Source organism: Pithys albifrons, chromosome 19 (assembly GCF_047495875.1).
Source record: "Pithys albifrons albifrons isolate INPA30051 chromosome 19, PitAlb_v1, whole genome shotgun sequence".
Taxonomy (NCBI): Eukaryota; Metazoa; Chordata; class Aves; order Passeriformes; family Thamnophilidae; genus Pithys; species Pithys albifrons.
The window spans coordinates 1,552,153-1,567,658 of NC_092476.1; the positions used below are offsets into that span (position 1 = coordinate 1,552,153).

Sequence of the window (15,506 nt, forward strand, 5' to 3'; positions counted from 1 at the left end):
GGGCTGGCTCCAGGTGCAAAACATCCCAACACCCCCTTCAAGTGGCACTTTGGTGATAAACTTGGCCGGGACTGAACCCTGGGTGGAGAGGAGATTGCCTTGGGATTGGTAAATCTGCTTTATCACGGCTCAGGCATCCTCTAAATCATTGCAGGCAGTTCTGCTGGAAGCCTGAGGTTTGTTTTTGCAGGGCTGTTGTTAAGAATAGAGCAAGCAACACCAGCAGATGTTTCCAGCTCAGTTTGTGCTCACAACAGGTTTTCTCCAGCACAGCTTCGTCGCCACATTTCAGACGTTCCTACGACAGAGCATCAAAAATTCAAGAAGTTGTCTCAAACTGACATCAAGTCTTCCCAGGGAGCCTGCTCAGAGAATGGGAGGCTCCTTGCTGCTCCTTTTGATTGCAAAGTGTTTAATAAAAAGCAAATTAGGAAATGAAGATTGATCATTCAGGCGCGGCAGTTCCGCCTGCTCAGCGTTACCTGTCAGACATTAACCTGATTGGGAATGTTGTCTTTGGTATAATAGTCTCAAAATCAGACTGAAAGGTTGACTTGAAAAATACCTGCTGCATTTTGTGTGTGCTCTGAGCCCGGTAACAAACTCTGCAGTTCAAGTTTTAATAACTGGGGGGGAGCTGAGGAACTTCAAAAGCTTCGCCAGAAACGTTTCTGACAAAGCGTCAGCTGAACATTAGGCAGAATCTTGGTAAATCCTCTCATAAGTGGTTTAAAATGGAGTTCTGAACTTTCCCTTCAGAAGTGTGTGCTTAAGATGTCATGGTATCTTTGGGTTTAAAAGATTCACTTTATCTGGTACATGTGCACCGTTGGTGTTTCTGCCAACACCTCGGAGAGGGCAAGGAGGGCACAGTTCAGCACTTTCCTCCTCTTGGCAGCCCCTGCTCTTGACCATGACCCTCATGGAGGCTGCAGAAAGGGAAAGCAAACTGCTGAATACTCCTGGGAAACAAACCTTCCAAGCTGGCAGGCTCTCCAGGTGACTGAGTCGTGACAACCCCAAAAACATCCTGGCCATAGAGAAAGTCATGGTTGGACATGGCAGTTGTGTGGTGGCTTTTGTGGCTCCTGGAGAAAAGCAGATGAAAGGCAGTTTATTGCAGCTCTTTGAGCCTTGTCTCCCTCCCCTCTCCCATCACCTGAGCCCCTGGAACAAAGCAAAAACAATTCCTTCCTTGCCTCCCCCTGGAAAAAATTGCCTAACTTTGCAGTTTATGCTGCTGTTCTCTTTGAACTGTTATCTCTGCAGGACTTGCTCTGCCTCGTGGCTTCCTTTGCCTTTCAAAGGCTTTGAGTTTATGGTGCCCTGAGTAAAGCCCTGACTCAGCAAAAGGCTCCAGGCCCTGCCTAATTTTAAGCCCTGCTGGTGCTATCAAGGGGTTTTGGGGGAATATCTTAGAATTGCGGAACTCAGAATGGTTTGGGTTGGAAGGGACCTTAAATCTGATCTCATCCCACCTCCTGCCATGGGCAGAGGGACCTTCCACCAGCCCAGGTTGCTCCAAGCCCTGTCCAACCTGGCCTTGGACACTCCCAGGGATGGGGCAGCCACAGCTTCTCTGGGCACCTGTGCCAGGGCCTGTCCACTCTCCCAGGGAAGGGTTTCTTTCTAACATGGCTCAAGACTTCACAGAAAAATTATCTTAAAACTTCAGTCAACTCAACTGGATATTTACAGAAAATGCTGAAAATGTGTCTGTCCTATGGGAGCAAAGCAGGTTAGAAATAGGCACAACAATCCCAACGGTGCTCAGGGACTCTCCAAACCACACCAGTCCTGATGGGGTCTGATGTGGAAGTGTTGCAGGAGTGCTCAGGAGCTGATGCTGAAGGTCCAAAGTATGTCAAGTGCTGCCAGTCACTCTCTTGCCCATGAGTTGAGAGAAGTGAAAACACCTTTTGTTAGAGCCACACTGCAAAATATATTTATTTATGTTAAATGACCTACTTAATTTTTTTTCACTACTACCAGAGAGACTTGACTTTGTTCATGGAGTCAAATTATTCCTTTCCTTCCTGAACCCCTTTCTTTCTTCCCACAGTCCTTGAAGGGAATGTTCTACTTCCCAAGGGCATCTCCTGCTGGCAAATCTCAAAAGCACAGTCTGGTGGTGCAACATCTCCATTCCCAGGCAGAAGTGTCACCAAACTTCCAAACATGCCCTGGATATGGGAGATCACATTATTCCAAGTGGGAGTTGATGAATTCTGGACCTTTGGAAATCATGCCTTTTATCTGATCCCTGACCAAGGAAACCTTTTTTTTTTTCCATAAAGGCAGCAGAGAATTGGCAACCAGCTCTTGTAGGGACACATTTGCAAAGGTGGCACCATTTGCATTTTCATTCTGTGTTGTAATTTCATGTTCACTCTTCATGAAATGGTGTTTAGTGGTTCAAATGAAATATTAGGCATGGAGATTGATTCCCAGTTTGGCTGCTCTGTCATTGCCCAGTAGGACACTGTGCAGATGAGGCTTGGCAGGTCTTCTCCTTTCCCCCAACCCATTGTGTTGTTGGCAGCTTCTCCAGGTCCTGAAGTTGGGCTGGTGGTAACAGGCTGGGGGGTCAGTGAAAATAAAAGTAAAATAGGGAGGACAGATGTCAAATATTGCTTAAGGTGTTTTAATTTCTGTTCCTGAGGAGCAATAAAGCATAAATGTTCTGTACAGACATAATGGTACTTGTAATGTACCTGCAGGGCAGAGGAATAATCTGTTATTAAACACCCTCACTCTTTTCAGTGTAAAGCAGTAGATTTTCTTCTCTCTTGCAGTGATGTTGGCCCCTGCACACAGGTTGGGGAAGACTTTGTTTGCAAAAACAAAGCTATTGTTTTAACAGAAACCACAGAAATTTTGCCTTTCATATTGAATCAGTAGCATAATGAGCAGTGGAGCAATAGTTCAACATCAAAGGAGGTTCTTGGATATAGAGTGTGTTGCAACAACAGCAAAAAAGTTCCCACCAGAAAGGAATTTTGCCATATGTGAACAGCAGCCACATGTGTTGGGTTAAACCCAGAAGATTCCTTTGCTTTACCCAAAAAACAGGAGAGAACTTGAGTGCAGGGAGAGCAGCCTCAGTGGATGACAAAGGCTCTCTGAAAACCCAAAAAGCCTTGAGGATGCACCAACAATTTGGCTCAAACCTCAGCATTTCACTCTTTAAAACCTCCTTGGTTTGCTCCAACTCCTGGCATTGCATCAGGGCTCTTCACAGATGCATCTGCCCAAGTTAATTATAGTTGCAATAAGCCCAGGCAAATTTATTTATCTGCTTAAAATATATTAGCAGAAATAATGATTGCTTTAAAAATTCTGGGGTAAGTTCTGGTGGGACTCTTGGGCTGCTTCCTTTGGATAGAGTTGTGTTTGATTCTAAGCTGTGAGACCACCAAGGCTAAAGGAGAAGGGTTTGCCCAGACAGCCCAGAATTCCAGCTACAAGGAGAGATAAAGGTACTGAATATTTTCAGGACAAAATTTTAAAGCATTTCCATATGTATTTCTGGAATGAAATTTGCTTTAATTTTTATTAGCATTCACTTGGCTTTTTTTTTTCCAAAGTTCCAGAGGTTTTCTTCTCATGAACAGGGAGAGAAGACACATCAATGGATGTAATTTGAATTTAGAAGGCACTTAAAGAGGTCTGTATTCAGAATTATTGTTGGCACATGTTTTGAGGATGTAAAGTGGAAGCCTTCTGTGGGCATTAGTGAGGAGATAATTAAGACTACAGTAGGTAATTATGGTAGCTTTTATTACTGCATCTTTCATTAACTAATTATATTAATTTGGTAACATTTGAGAAATTCTTTGAAGATGAAAACTGCCAACTCTTAGTACCTTTAGTTGTAGCTTTACTTTGCACTGGTCATAAATACCAAGAGCTTTCCCTGATACAGATGCACATCCATGTGTGTGGAGCTGCTGGTGCAGCAAAGAAAAATGACATATTTATGCCAAAAAAAGCCTCTGCCATTATCTGATCATGATCTGACCAGGCTGAGCAGCAACTTTGCTGCTGGCCCTTTCTGTTCCAAAGTGAAAATAGGTTGGTGTTCAGTGTTTTCTAGAAAATTTTCCTTTCCTTGTGAGTCTCATTTATTGAACCCTCAGACCAGAGAAGTAAATGATTGTGAGCCAGACTTGCCATTGGTTTGATGGGATCAGGAGTCAAGCCCTGTCTGCTCTCAGGAGCACACCAAAAATAGGGAATTATTTCAGGGTGAAGAAGCAAAACATCTCACCTTTGTAAATACAACAACTTCACAGTTATGATCAATATCAAAAAATTAAAAATAGTAATTATTTCTGTTTATGTAATTCTTCAGAACTGAGTTCTCTTTCAGGGAATCCAACCCCTTTTTTAAAATATCCTGTGGTTAAAGAATAGTGAAATTAGTTCATTAAAGACTAAAGTCTTCCTACCTTCCCATTTCATGCTCATTCCTGTGATTCTTAGACCTCTGGCTTTTACTTGGTTTAGATTAAACCCTGTACCAACATCAAAAACTAATTCCTGCCTTGACAAGGGATTTTGTGGTGCTGCCACTGTGCCTTTTTCTCTCTAGGGCTCCTTGGCAAAGGCAGATGCTTTCCAAGTTGTTGTTTCCTCCAACCTGCCCCCAGGTCAGGTATCCCAGGGAGTTCCTGTGTCCCATCCAGCATCTCCCAACTCCACCTGCACCAACTGCCTTGGCTGCAAAGGGCTCAGCCTGCCATGAGCAGGGCTGGGCTTGAAATAAACCTCCTCAAATGTTTAGCTGGTGATGATCAATCCACAACAGAATAACAGGGGGAGGAAAGGTGCCTACCCAGAGGTGCAGTTTGGATGTTCCTCTCTCCTTCCACATCAGCTGGTCCCCAACATCTCCTGTTCCTCTGGGACTGGGATGATGGGCTGGTCCACAAACTCCACTTGAGGTCCCAAAATGTGCCTGGAATATCCCAGGGGTGTGTTCTCAAAGCCATGACCCTTCTCTCCCATCCATCTCGTGCCTCTCCATGTTGTGTGTGACCAAAACAATCTGATTTTATTTTTAGCCATAAATCCAACGACTCTTCCCTTCCTACAGCTGTAATTCCCCCACGTTGTTGCAGTGGTGCTTATTATCTCATTTACATTTTTAAGAGCTTTTCAAAGTGTAGGATATCTGGGCTGGAAAGCAAAACATTTCATTTCTTTGTTCTCTGGCCAACACAAAGCACTTCCAAGGTCAGGTATGGTGTAGACATTGAACAGCAAACATGTTTACATGGCATTTGAAAGCTGTTTAACTGAACAAAAATCCTGTCTAAGAGTGATGCAAGTCCCTGAGCACAGCTGAGGGACAGGGAGTCATTCTGTACCTGGAAAAACTTAACTAAATAAGTTTTGTTTTCTGTTCAGGGGGGGGGAAAAAAAGCCTCTGACACTTAAAAATTGGCCTGGATTTTTATTTTTTAATCCCTTTTTCTTCATCTCAGCAGTTATTAATCGTAAACTCCCATCCTCTTTGGGCAACATGTGACACTTTGAAGCTGTAGAATAAAAACTGCATTTCTAAACAAAACAAAACATTGTTTATTTTACAAAGGGGATGTTCTGGGGTGTACCTGGGGTAAGTTCTCTTCTGGTTTTTTGAGTTTTCCATATGGCAAAAGCTCCTCTGTCTGATTCAGAGGATTTGAGGGTGCTGAGGCATCAGGAAGAGCCATCAGAGTTCAGGCTGTGGCCACTGCAGATGAAACTTTCTGACAACAGAGATATTTTTCAGTGAGATCTCCAAATGTTGCATCATCCATCATGATTCCTCCTGGAAAATTAAACTCATGGCCAACAAACTTCCTTACTTCTGGTTATTATTTTCAGAGCTGATCATATGCAGGAATCTGTGGCAACCATGAGATTTTGATGTTACTTTTTCTTTTTGGCTCAGCTTTGATCAAATGTGGATCTTTTGGGTTTTTTTTTTGTTTGTTTTGTTGGGGTTTTTTTGTCCTTGTGCTGATAAAAAAGCTGGAATAGCCAAATGAACATTAATTACTCCTGGAATGTGTTCAGTGCAGCAACAGTCCAAGAAGTGTCCACTTGGAGGTATTTGTGATTGATTTGAGGAGTTAGTTGGGGTTTCTTGCCATTCCAGTGCTAAACCTGCCAACAGCCAGTTGGGATGTGATTGGAAAGGTCTGGGAATTCACAGTATTTTCTGACTGGACAACTGGTGAATGGGTGGCTGTGAGACCTGATAGTTTGCTCCACTTACATGCCATAGTAAAAATACCTTATTTCTAAATTTAAGACATTTTCTGCTCTCATAATGAGATAAAACACGTGTGCTCTGTGCTGGCAAACCCCTTCTAGAGTAGGTGAACCAAACCAAGGCTGTGCTGTCTGAATTTCCCAAATTAAATTGCTTGCAGATGCATCCCAAACCCTCAGATTTAAAGGAACTGCTCGTTTTTCCCTCGGAAGAACATGTTTGTTGTAAAGGAGAGAAGTAAAACTGGAGAAGTGAAGGAAGGAAGGATCAGGGCTGCAGTTTTTGCCACCATGTGGTTCCTTGTCTTGAGCAGGAACAGTCTGAGATCCTGTTTTGCACCAGGACTTGCAGATCTGTGTGATGGGTGTGATATAATTCTGCTCTCTGACACAAACATCTTTGTGTGTGCACATACATTTGTCCATACACATCTTGTCTTCTTGAGCAACTTCAAAGTCCTGGGGAAGACTCAGACTTGCTCTTGAGCACGAGGGAATGGTGACTGATGTGGGGCAAGGTTTCCTCCCTCCTTATTTTTCACCATGAAAAATTGATCCTGAAAGAGCAGGAGATGGGTCATACTTTGTAGTTTATCCAAAATATGCTCCAGGAATGTTCCTGAGAGGCATCTTGGACTGGTTATGTCTGGACACTTGGGGTTATGGCAGGACTTTTGTCAAACTAATTGGGTTTTTGGTGATATTTCTGATACAGGGACTGACCCTGCTCCTTATTGCTTTTCTACATTGCATGACCTGCTCATTTGAGTTTTAAAATCCAAATGTTCTTCTTTGTCTTTTACCTCACCAGATCAGATGCACAAAGAGAAAACAAAAAGCCTACAATTCCCACATAATTCCCACATATATTTCATTATATTAATGCAAATTCCTGGTACTGCAAGACTTGTTGAGTATTGAAAATGGGTTATTTATTCAAAGCCTGGATTTCAACATTTCTCAGAAGCTGTGATAGCGTGAAAGTCCCTGGGCAGATTTGAAGTTCATGCTTGGGTCTGGTTACAATTTTTGGCACCAGAACATGTAATAGTCTTATAGCTCTAAGACTTTAAAGTTAATGCCTGGCATCACTTCAAACCAGCATGTAAGATCTATCATAACTAGTCCTCTTATCTTATCTCCATAGCAATTCTATCCTGTAAATTATTGGAGAGTAGAGTCTTTTGGTGCTGTGGAAAAGAGCAAGGCTTTTTTTCTGTTAAATCCTTGCCCCACCAGTACTTTGGATGACCCTGAGTTAGGCAGGAGGTTCTGCCTGGGGGCAGCAACGTTAACCATGTGGTGTGTTCTGCACAGTCCCCTCAGTCCGTGGCCTCCCAAGGGACAGGCAGCAGCTCCAGAGGAGATTCAGGTGGGATGTCAGGAAAAATTCCTTCTCTGGAAGAGTGGTCAAGCATTGGAACAGGCTGCCCAGGGAGGTGCTGGGGTCCCCATCCCTGGATGTGTCCAGAAAATGAGATGTGGCATTTTGAGTATGGCTTAGTGGGCATGGTGGGATTGCTCAGAGGTTGGGCCTGATGATCTTGGAGGTCTTTTCCAGCCTGAGTGATGCTCTGATTCTGTGACTCAAGTCTCTGTGCAGCTCAGCTATTTGAAAAGCAGCCCTGGAGGCCCCTCAGTGGCATTTGCAGCATGTCCAGCACGAGCCTTCCCAGCTCCAGCCCTGCCTCCTCCAGCTGATGGGTATCAATGCCCCCATTTCCTGCCACACAAAAGATAACCCAAAATATTCCCTTTCTCCAGCACAGCCGCCTCTGTGTTGGTGTCAATCCCCCTCCACACTGTGCCCTTTGCTTGCAGTCAGCACTTGCAGTTAACAATGCCTTTATTCAAGCTGACAACATCACTGAGCTTTCAGTAAATGTGTAAGTAAATGTTGAGCATGTATTCAAACATCCAACAATGAGGAGGAAACTTTCAAAAGAAAAGAAAAATCTTTGAAACTTTGTGTTGTTTGTTTGGTGTGTATCTGTTAGAAATAACACAGACTATCAGCTCCTTGGGGCACTCCGTTCTTTTGTTAAGCATGTCACAAAAAGATCAAGGCCCTGAGTGGCTGCAGAAATGAAAATAAATATATAAGAAGAACAATAACGACAAAATAAATTTGTCCATACATTTTATGAGCTTGGTTTAGACGTGATTACTTCAGAACTAAATGAAGAGGGGATAGTTGTGGTAAAGTGACATGATCATGATATTCCTTTTATGTATTGCTATTTATGCTTCATTTGTAGCTCACATGCCAGACTTGAGTGCGGGGTGGGAGGGGAGCCCCTTGTCTGAACGAGCATCCCATCCCAGTAATGTGGAAGACATTTCCACTGCAGATTCCAGGCATTGTTTTCCACAGAGAGGATTATGCTTCTGGCTTAAAGGCAAAATTATTGGTACACTGCAAAACCTGTCCCCAGGATGTACAAGTGAGATGACAACAAAACTCCTGAGACATTTGCAAATGCAGTTGTTGCAATTTCAATACTTCCATTTATCTCCCAGGCTCTGAGGGTATTTATTACATTTGTTGTGTGAATACTTGGAGCCTGGAATAAAGTGGAACTATTAAGATATCAATACTGTTCAATCAATGGTCCCACCTGTGCAGAGAAACTGCACCCAGTGAGTGGCCACAGTGGCTCTGTCACCCTTGGCACTGGGTCCAGCTGGGGGCACTTGCTCCCAGTGCCCCCCTTTGTCCATCAGCTCCTTGGGTGCCATGCCCTGTGAGTTCTGCTGCCATGTCCCGTTGCCCAGTGTGTGTTTTGCACCCTGTGTTAGCTCCTCACTGTGTGTTTTGCCCCCCCGTGCTGTTCCCTCACTGTATTTGCCCTCCTGTTCTGCCCCCTCACTGTATTTGCCCCCCGTTCTGCCCCCTCCCCATGTGTTGCCCCCCGTTCTGCCCCTTGCCGTGTTTTGCCCTGTGTGTTGCCCCCCGTTCTGCCCCTCCCCATGTGTTGCCCCCCGTTCTGCCCCCTCTCTGTATTTTCCCCCCGTTCTGCCCCCTCACCGTATTTGCCCCCTGTTCTGCCCCTCTCTGTATTTGCCCCCTGTTCTGCCCCTCTCTGTATTTGCCCCCCGTTCTGCCCCTCTCTGTATTTGCCCCCCGTTCTGCCCCTCACCGTGTTTTGCCTCGCGTGTTGCCCCCCAATCTGCCCATCACCGTGTGTTGCCCCCCGTATTTGCCCCTCCCCGTATTTGCCCCCCGCTCTGCCCCTCCCCGTATTTGCCCCCCGCTCTGCCCCTCCCCGTGTTTTCGCCCCGTTCTGCCCCTCCCCGTATTTTCGCCCCGTCCTGCCCCTCCCCGTGTGTTGCCCCCCGCTCTGCCCCTCACCCTATTTGCCCCCCGCTCTGCCCCTCACCCTATTTGCCCCCCGCTCTGCCCCTCACCCTATTTGCCCCCCGTTCTGCCCCTCCCCGTATTTGCCCCCCGTTCTGCCCCTCCCCGTATTTGCCCCCCGCTCTGCCCCTCCCCGTATTTGCCCCCGCTCTGCCCCTCACCCTATTTGCCCCCCGCTCTGCCCCTCCCCGTATTTGCCCCCCGTGCTGCCCCTCCCCGTATTTGCCCCCCGTCCTGCCCCTCACCCTATTTGCCCCCCGCTCTGCCCCTCACCCTATTTGCCCCCCGTTCTGCCCCTCACCCTATTTGCCCCCCGCTCTGCCCCTCCCCGTATTTGCCCCCCGCTCTGCCCCTCACCCTATTTGCCCCCCGTGCTGCCCCTCACCGTGTGTTGCCCCCCGCTCTGCCCCTCCCCGTATTTGCCCCCCGCTCTGCCCCTCCCCGTATTTGCCCCCCGTCCTGCCCCTCCCCGTATTTGCCCCCCGCTCTGCCCCTCCCCGTATTTGCCCCCCGCTCTGCCCCTCACCCTATTTACCCCCCGCTCTGCCCCTCACCCTATTTGCCCCCCGCTCTGCCCCTCACCGTATTTGCCCCCCGTCCTGCCCCTCCCCGTATTTGCCCCCCGTTCTGCCCCTCACCCTATTTGCCCCCCGCTCTGCCCCTCACCGTATTTGCCCCCCGTGCTGCCCCTCCCCGTATTTGCCCCCCGCTCTGCCCCTCACCGTGTCTCCGCTGTGCCGCAGGTGCTGCAGGAAGAGCTGCAGCGCTGTCACAGTCAGCTCTACGCGGCCGAGCGGAGGTTGCAGCGCCACGAGCTGCGGGCACAGGAGCAGGTACGTCCCCCCTGCCCCTTCCCTGGGCAGGGAGATGCCATGGTTCCAAATAACCCCTTCTTCTGAGCAAACCCACATCTTTTCCTGCAGAATTTTCTGTTCTGTTTTGTTGGTAATGAAAGAGAATCAAACTGTCTGAAGCCTCCAGGCAAATACTTATCTCCTGCTCTCTATTGCAAGTTGGTATTTCAGCTATTCTGGATGTGAAATGGTGCATTGATTGTGAACTGAGTCTTTGCAACTGACTGTTCTGTTTTGATAGAGGTTTCTGAGACTATTCAAACCTGTTTGGATGAAGAGAATTATAATTGGACAATATCTGAGCTAAAAATAATCGTTATTCCTGATCTGCATTCATTGTCCTAACATGTTGCCTGTAAACAATTTCAGATGATTAATAGTGCTGAAATTTTTCTGGACACTTTCAGTGAAATCAGAGATTTAGTGTTCTTTGAGCAAAATAGTGTATGTTATTTACAGACTAGTTTTGGAACAGAAAGTCAATGAGGTGCATTCGAGCCAGACTAAATTGAACTCCTCGGGAAAATACACAGGTGGTGAGTGTCTGAATCACACAGGAATTTAGAGATTCCTAATCCAAATCAGGTTTTGCAGCATTTGAGAACTTCATTTGGTGCTGAGTAAATAGTGTCAGTGACATACACCCTACATAAAGCATCTCTGTGCCTGAAAGAATAATGAGTTGAGGTGGTTATAGATTAATAATCATTAATTTCTAATATTTTTTCCTCAGTTGTTGTTGTCCTACCTGCACATGGGAATCCTCTTTCCCCCTTGGTGTTTCTGACTGTTGGTGATTACCTGTTCCATTTTCTGCCTCCCCAATCCAGATGTTGGGCCAGGTTCATCCTTAGCTGAGGAGGAACTGGGTGTAGTCAGAGAGTTGGCCTCCAAGCCTTGCATTTTGGCTTCAGAGTCTCCTGGAGAAGAGGAAGGACAATTATCTCTTCAAGGCATGGTTGTCCCTCCCAGGGAACAGCACTGGCTGCCCACTATGAGGGTGTCCTCTTCCAAATCTCTTCTTTTTTATGCTTTTCTTTAGTTCTTTCTGACCCATTTCGAGAGAGGATCCAGAAGAAAGAAAAAATACAGAGGTAGAAAGCCCGACATGCAGATCCACAGGGTGGGCCCCCCTTTCTGCCTTCAAGGTTTTCTCCTACATGAGCAGGAGGTCCAGAAGAATTGTCCTGTCCACACTAAATTCATAAGGACCAGCCCAGCCATGTTGTCCCCCAGTATAACAGAACAGAAATGTTATTTAGATTACAGGGTGGTGTCCATCACTGAGCTCTTCCTGTGCTGGTAACTCTCATATCCAAGCTCATCAATGGTCTTGGCACTGCCATTCATCCCTTGGGCCTTTCTGCAGAACTGGAGCCACTGGGAATGGTTTTGTTTTGGTGGCTTTGGTCTGTTTTGCAGACAAACATTTTGAAGGTTGTTGGTGTGTCTTCTCTGTGACCAGTTAATTCATTAGTTCTGCTTATCTCTGCAGAAGCCAAATGCCAAAATGGCAGCTCTGACAGTTCAGTGGCAGCTCTGACACGTTCCCAGTCACTGTGTTTGGCCAGGGCACCTGTAAACGTGTTCACCAAGTGTTAACAGTAGTTAACAGCTCCTCAGCTGATCAGGGAGTTGAAATATTCAAGGCAGTAACTTGTTTGCTGCTTTTACCAAACATTCTGTGAGTCAGAAGTGCATAAAACGTGGGGATTTGTGCTGGCACTGCTACAAAGCCACTTTCCCGAGCTTTTACATGTCTATAAATAAGGAGCAGAGAGGGTTAAACAGCTTCTGTTTTTCATTAAAAGGAAAAATCTTGTGTTTTGATTCTATAACAACAACAAACAAATGAATGAGACATGAAAAAACATTTTGTTGTGCTTTTAATTAAAACTCAAAAGCTGTTTCTCGTTATGGCTTGTTGGGTGGTATCTTAGTGCTCCATGTTGGCCGTTTCTGCAATGTCCTTATAACTCTTCAGTCTCCCAGAGTGACTGACAGAGCTGCAGAGCTTTAACTCCTTGTCGTAGTGACCCTCTGGTGATCACACAGACTTAACCTTTCATTATTGTAATTATCCAGAGAGACAGAGACAAACTATCCCATAAATAAAGGAGAAAACCACGTTGGACTCTGGTGGAGTCCCTGAGCTGTGCAGAGCCGAGAGTGGCGCTGCAGCTGGAGAGGAGCACTTGTTTTTATGGAGCTTTCCCACCCCAATACTTCCTGTTCTTGGATGAACTTGTGTTTTCTCCTGTTTGCTTTTTCCATCCCCTTTCAGTGTGAGTAGATGCAATCACGTTGTATCTGTGTTGTCTCACCACATGGCACCGTTCTCTGAATGATGAGTCCAGTCACGTTCGTCAGAAGTGTTGGAGACTTTGCCTCTTTGACAAGCCTAAATAATTTTACCTTTTCCATAAAGGTTGTGCTGTGTCTGCCCTGGTTTTCCAGGACAATGATCCATGTGTTCAGAGATGAAATGCTTTGAGGCTGGAGTGTCAGAGCTGTATCATCTTTCTCCATGTCAAGCTGTGGAATGTTTCCCTCAGAATTTAGATGTCCACCTTCCCGAGACATAATTCTATTTATGCAAAGTGACAAGCTGGCAGCAAATGAAGTGTGATAACTCATATTAAAAAAAATTGTTATAGGGTTTTATAATATATATAGTCCCAAGACAGTTAAAGCAGTCTGGGAAGGTTTCTGGGGAATTTGGGTGTGTCCAAACCATTGCCATGGAGGTTTCCTATATCCCAGTCCTTCATGACTCTGGAGATCACCTTCCTCTCCAGTGATCCCATTCAGGTGTTCCTCTGTCCTGCCCTCTTGGAGGGAGTGTATCCCTTAATTGTCCCTGATTTGTGTCTGGGTTTAATTTAAAACAAGATTTCCAGCAGGAATGTCTCTCATCCTACTAAAAATGTTTCTCTTCAGTCACTGGTTTTGTGCATTTGTCAGTCACAGTTAGAAAACCTCAGTTGTTCATACAGGAGCCTTTACATCCTGTGAATGTGTAATTAAAAATGACACATCACTGAGAGCTTAAGCACGTCCTTGATGAACCCAAGAGTTGAGGCATGTGCAAGAAATTCTGCTGAACTGGGGCCTGTATAAAAATTTGTGGTGCTGATCTTGTTGCTCCACTACCTGGAGTTCTTTAACAGAGCTAATTTCACTTCTAATTCCCTTTTTTAAGGGTGATCACCCCAACTCAGTTTACAAGAAATCTCCAAGAATCTCTCTTTTGAGAACTACGTGCAAGGATTTTCTCAGAGATTAATCCAATTCTTTCATTCCTTGTTCTAATGTTTTAGCTATAGGGGTGGATTGGGTATGATGTAAAATTAGGGATAATAGAGGGGAAAAGTCCCTCGTGTTTGCAAAAACTGAAGTAGCAGCACTATAAATAGTCCAAACATAGGGATACTCCTCCAAGCAGTCAAGTCATAAATAGTGTTAAAGGAGAGAGATTCTCTGAGACAGAAAATCAATTATGTGCAATTCATTAATATTGCTGAGGAAATGAAGGAGAATAGCAAGGAAGGTTTCCAGCCCTTTCATTTCTTTTTCCTCAAATAGATTATAAGAAAGGGAGAAAGGAGTTATCTGAATGAGGATGTTGTAGAAGTATTTGGCATAAAATGGAACAGCTTAGTTTAAGTGGATTTCACTAATGTTCCAATGAGAACAGGAGTGATAATTGTAAAAGAGCCATGATTCAAAAGCATTCCCCCAGTTCTCATTTTTAATGTTCATTATCCTGACTTGCTTGATTTTTCATGACTGCTGGATATTTACCCCACTCAGCCCAACTTACTGTTTCCATGCCAACTAAATGTGTTTGTTCTCAGATGAGAGCTGTGATGCATCCTTCAGAAATTGCAGTTGCTGTGTAGCACAGAGAACTTGGGAGGGTTTGCCATCCCTCCTCCTTGCTGGGAATGGTGCTGCTGCCAGTGGGTTTGGGAGCTGTGAGCAAGGAGACACAGAGGAGCAACACGCACTGGTGGCCACTGGGTGAGCCCCAAGCAGTGCTTAATGTGATGGCTGGAACACTTGAGTTATATCATCCCTTTAGTTTAGGGCTTTTGGTCCTTATTTCTTTTTTTATCTAGTGGAAAGTGGCATCAGGGTTGGAATGAGATGGTCTTTAAGGGCCCTTCCACGCCAGAACTTGCTGTGACTCTGTTTTAAATGCCATCAGATGGCCTTGAATTCCCAGACTTTCTCAAAGTGTTGTGTTTCTCAGGATATGTTACAATAACCCAAAATCAGGCAAAGAAGCTCTAGGTGAGGCATTTAAAAGTCCAAGTTTCTTTGTGTCCAGCTGCAGGTGGGGAGGAGGAGGCAGCCTTTGTTCCACCAAGCCCAGGAGCACTTGGAGAGCTGAGAACCAGCCATGGAGTGGAGGTGGTGATGGATTTCTGCTGTTTGCTCTACTTGCTTCAACCCACATCACTGACCTGCTTCCAGTTTGCTCCCCCAGAGAGCCATTTCTGCTCCCACAGAAGGGGAAGCTCAGTGTGATGGGAGGGATCTCTAACCACAGCACTGATTCACAGGGAGCAGCCCTTGTGCCTCCTTGTGCTGTGGGGGGGAGTGAGAACCTGAAAGAAATTTCCACTGTGACTTTCAAGAACAGCCACAGCAAATATTGTCACATTGCAATAGTTCCTGCAGTTCCTGCCTGTGACCAGCACAGATTGGAGAGGATGGGTTTGGTTTTCTGCAGTTTTGGGAGGCTGAGGAGGGACCTGCTGTCACCTCCTGCACCCATTGCTTTGCTGACACCCCAGCACAGTGGTCAGGAAGGACCTCTGTGTTTCAGCTGTTTTCCTCCCAGAAAATGTTCCATATATTGGGAAAAACGTAGGAGATCCCAGGCAGAGGGACACAGCCCCTCACAGGCTGGCACTGCAGATCAGAGGGTTCCACATCAGCACAACAGAAGATTTCTAACTCCTTGGGGTGGATAAATTTCAAATTTGAAATATCTTTATTGAAAGAATATGTTGGAGAGCCAC

The 15,506-nt window shown here is 45.6% G+C and overlaps 1 protein-coding gene across 6 annotated transcripts in view; it reads left to right on the forward strand.

Moving 5' to 3' along the window:
• CEP112 (centrosomal protein 112) overlaps positions 1 to 15,506 on the forward strand; it is a 185,118-nt gene that overhangs the window by 129,609 nt on the left and 40,003 nt on the right. For 5 of the 6 annotated variants that reach the window (XR_011699438.1, XM_071574015.1, XM_071574014.1 and 2 more), the window contains one exon: positions 10,366 to 10,455. The exons of the other annotated variant lie outside the window; for it this stretch is intronic. Coding sequence is in view for 4 of the 5 variants with exons in the window: in XM_071574015.1 (XP_071430116.1) it covers positions 10,366 to 10,455 (90 nt within the window). In the remaining variant the exon portion in view is untranslated. The remainder of the gene's footprint in view (positions 1 to 10,365; positions 10,456 to 15,506) is intronic. 6 annotated transcript variants of the gene reach the window in all.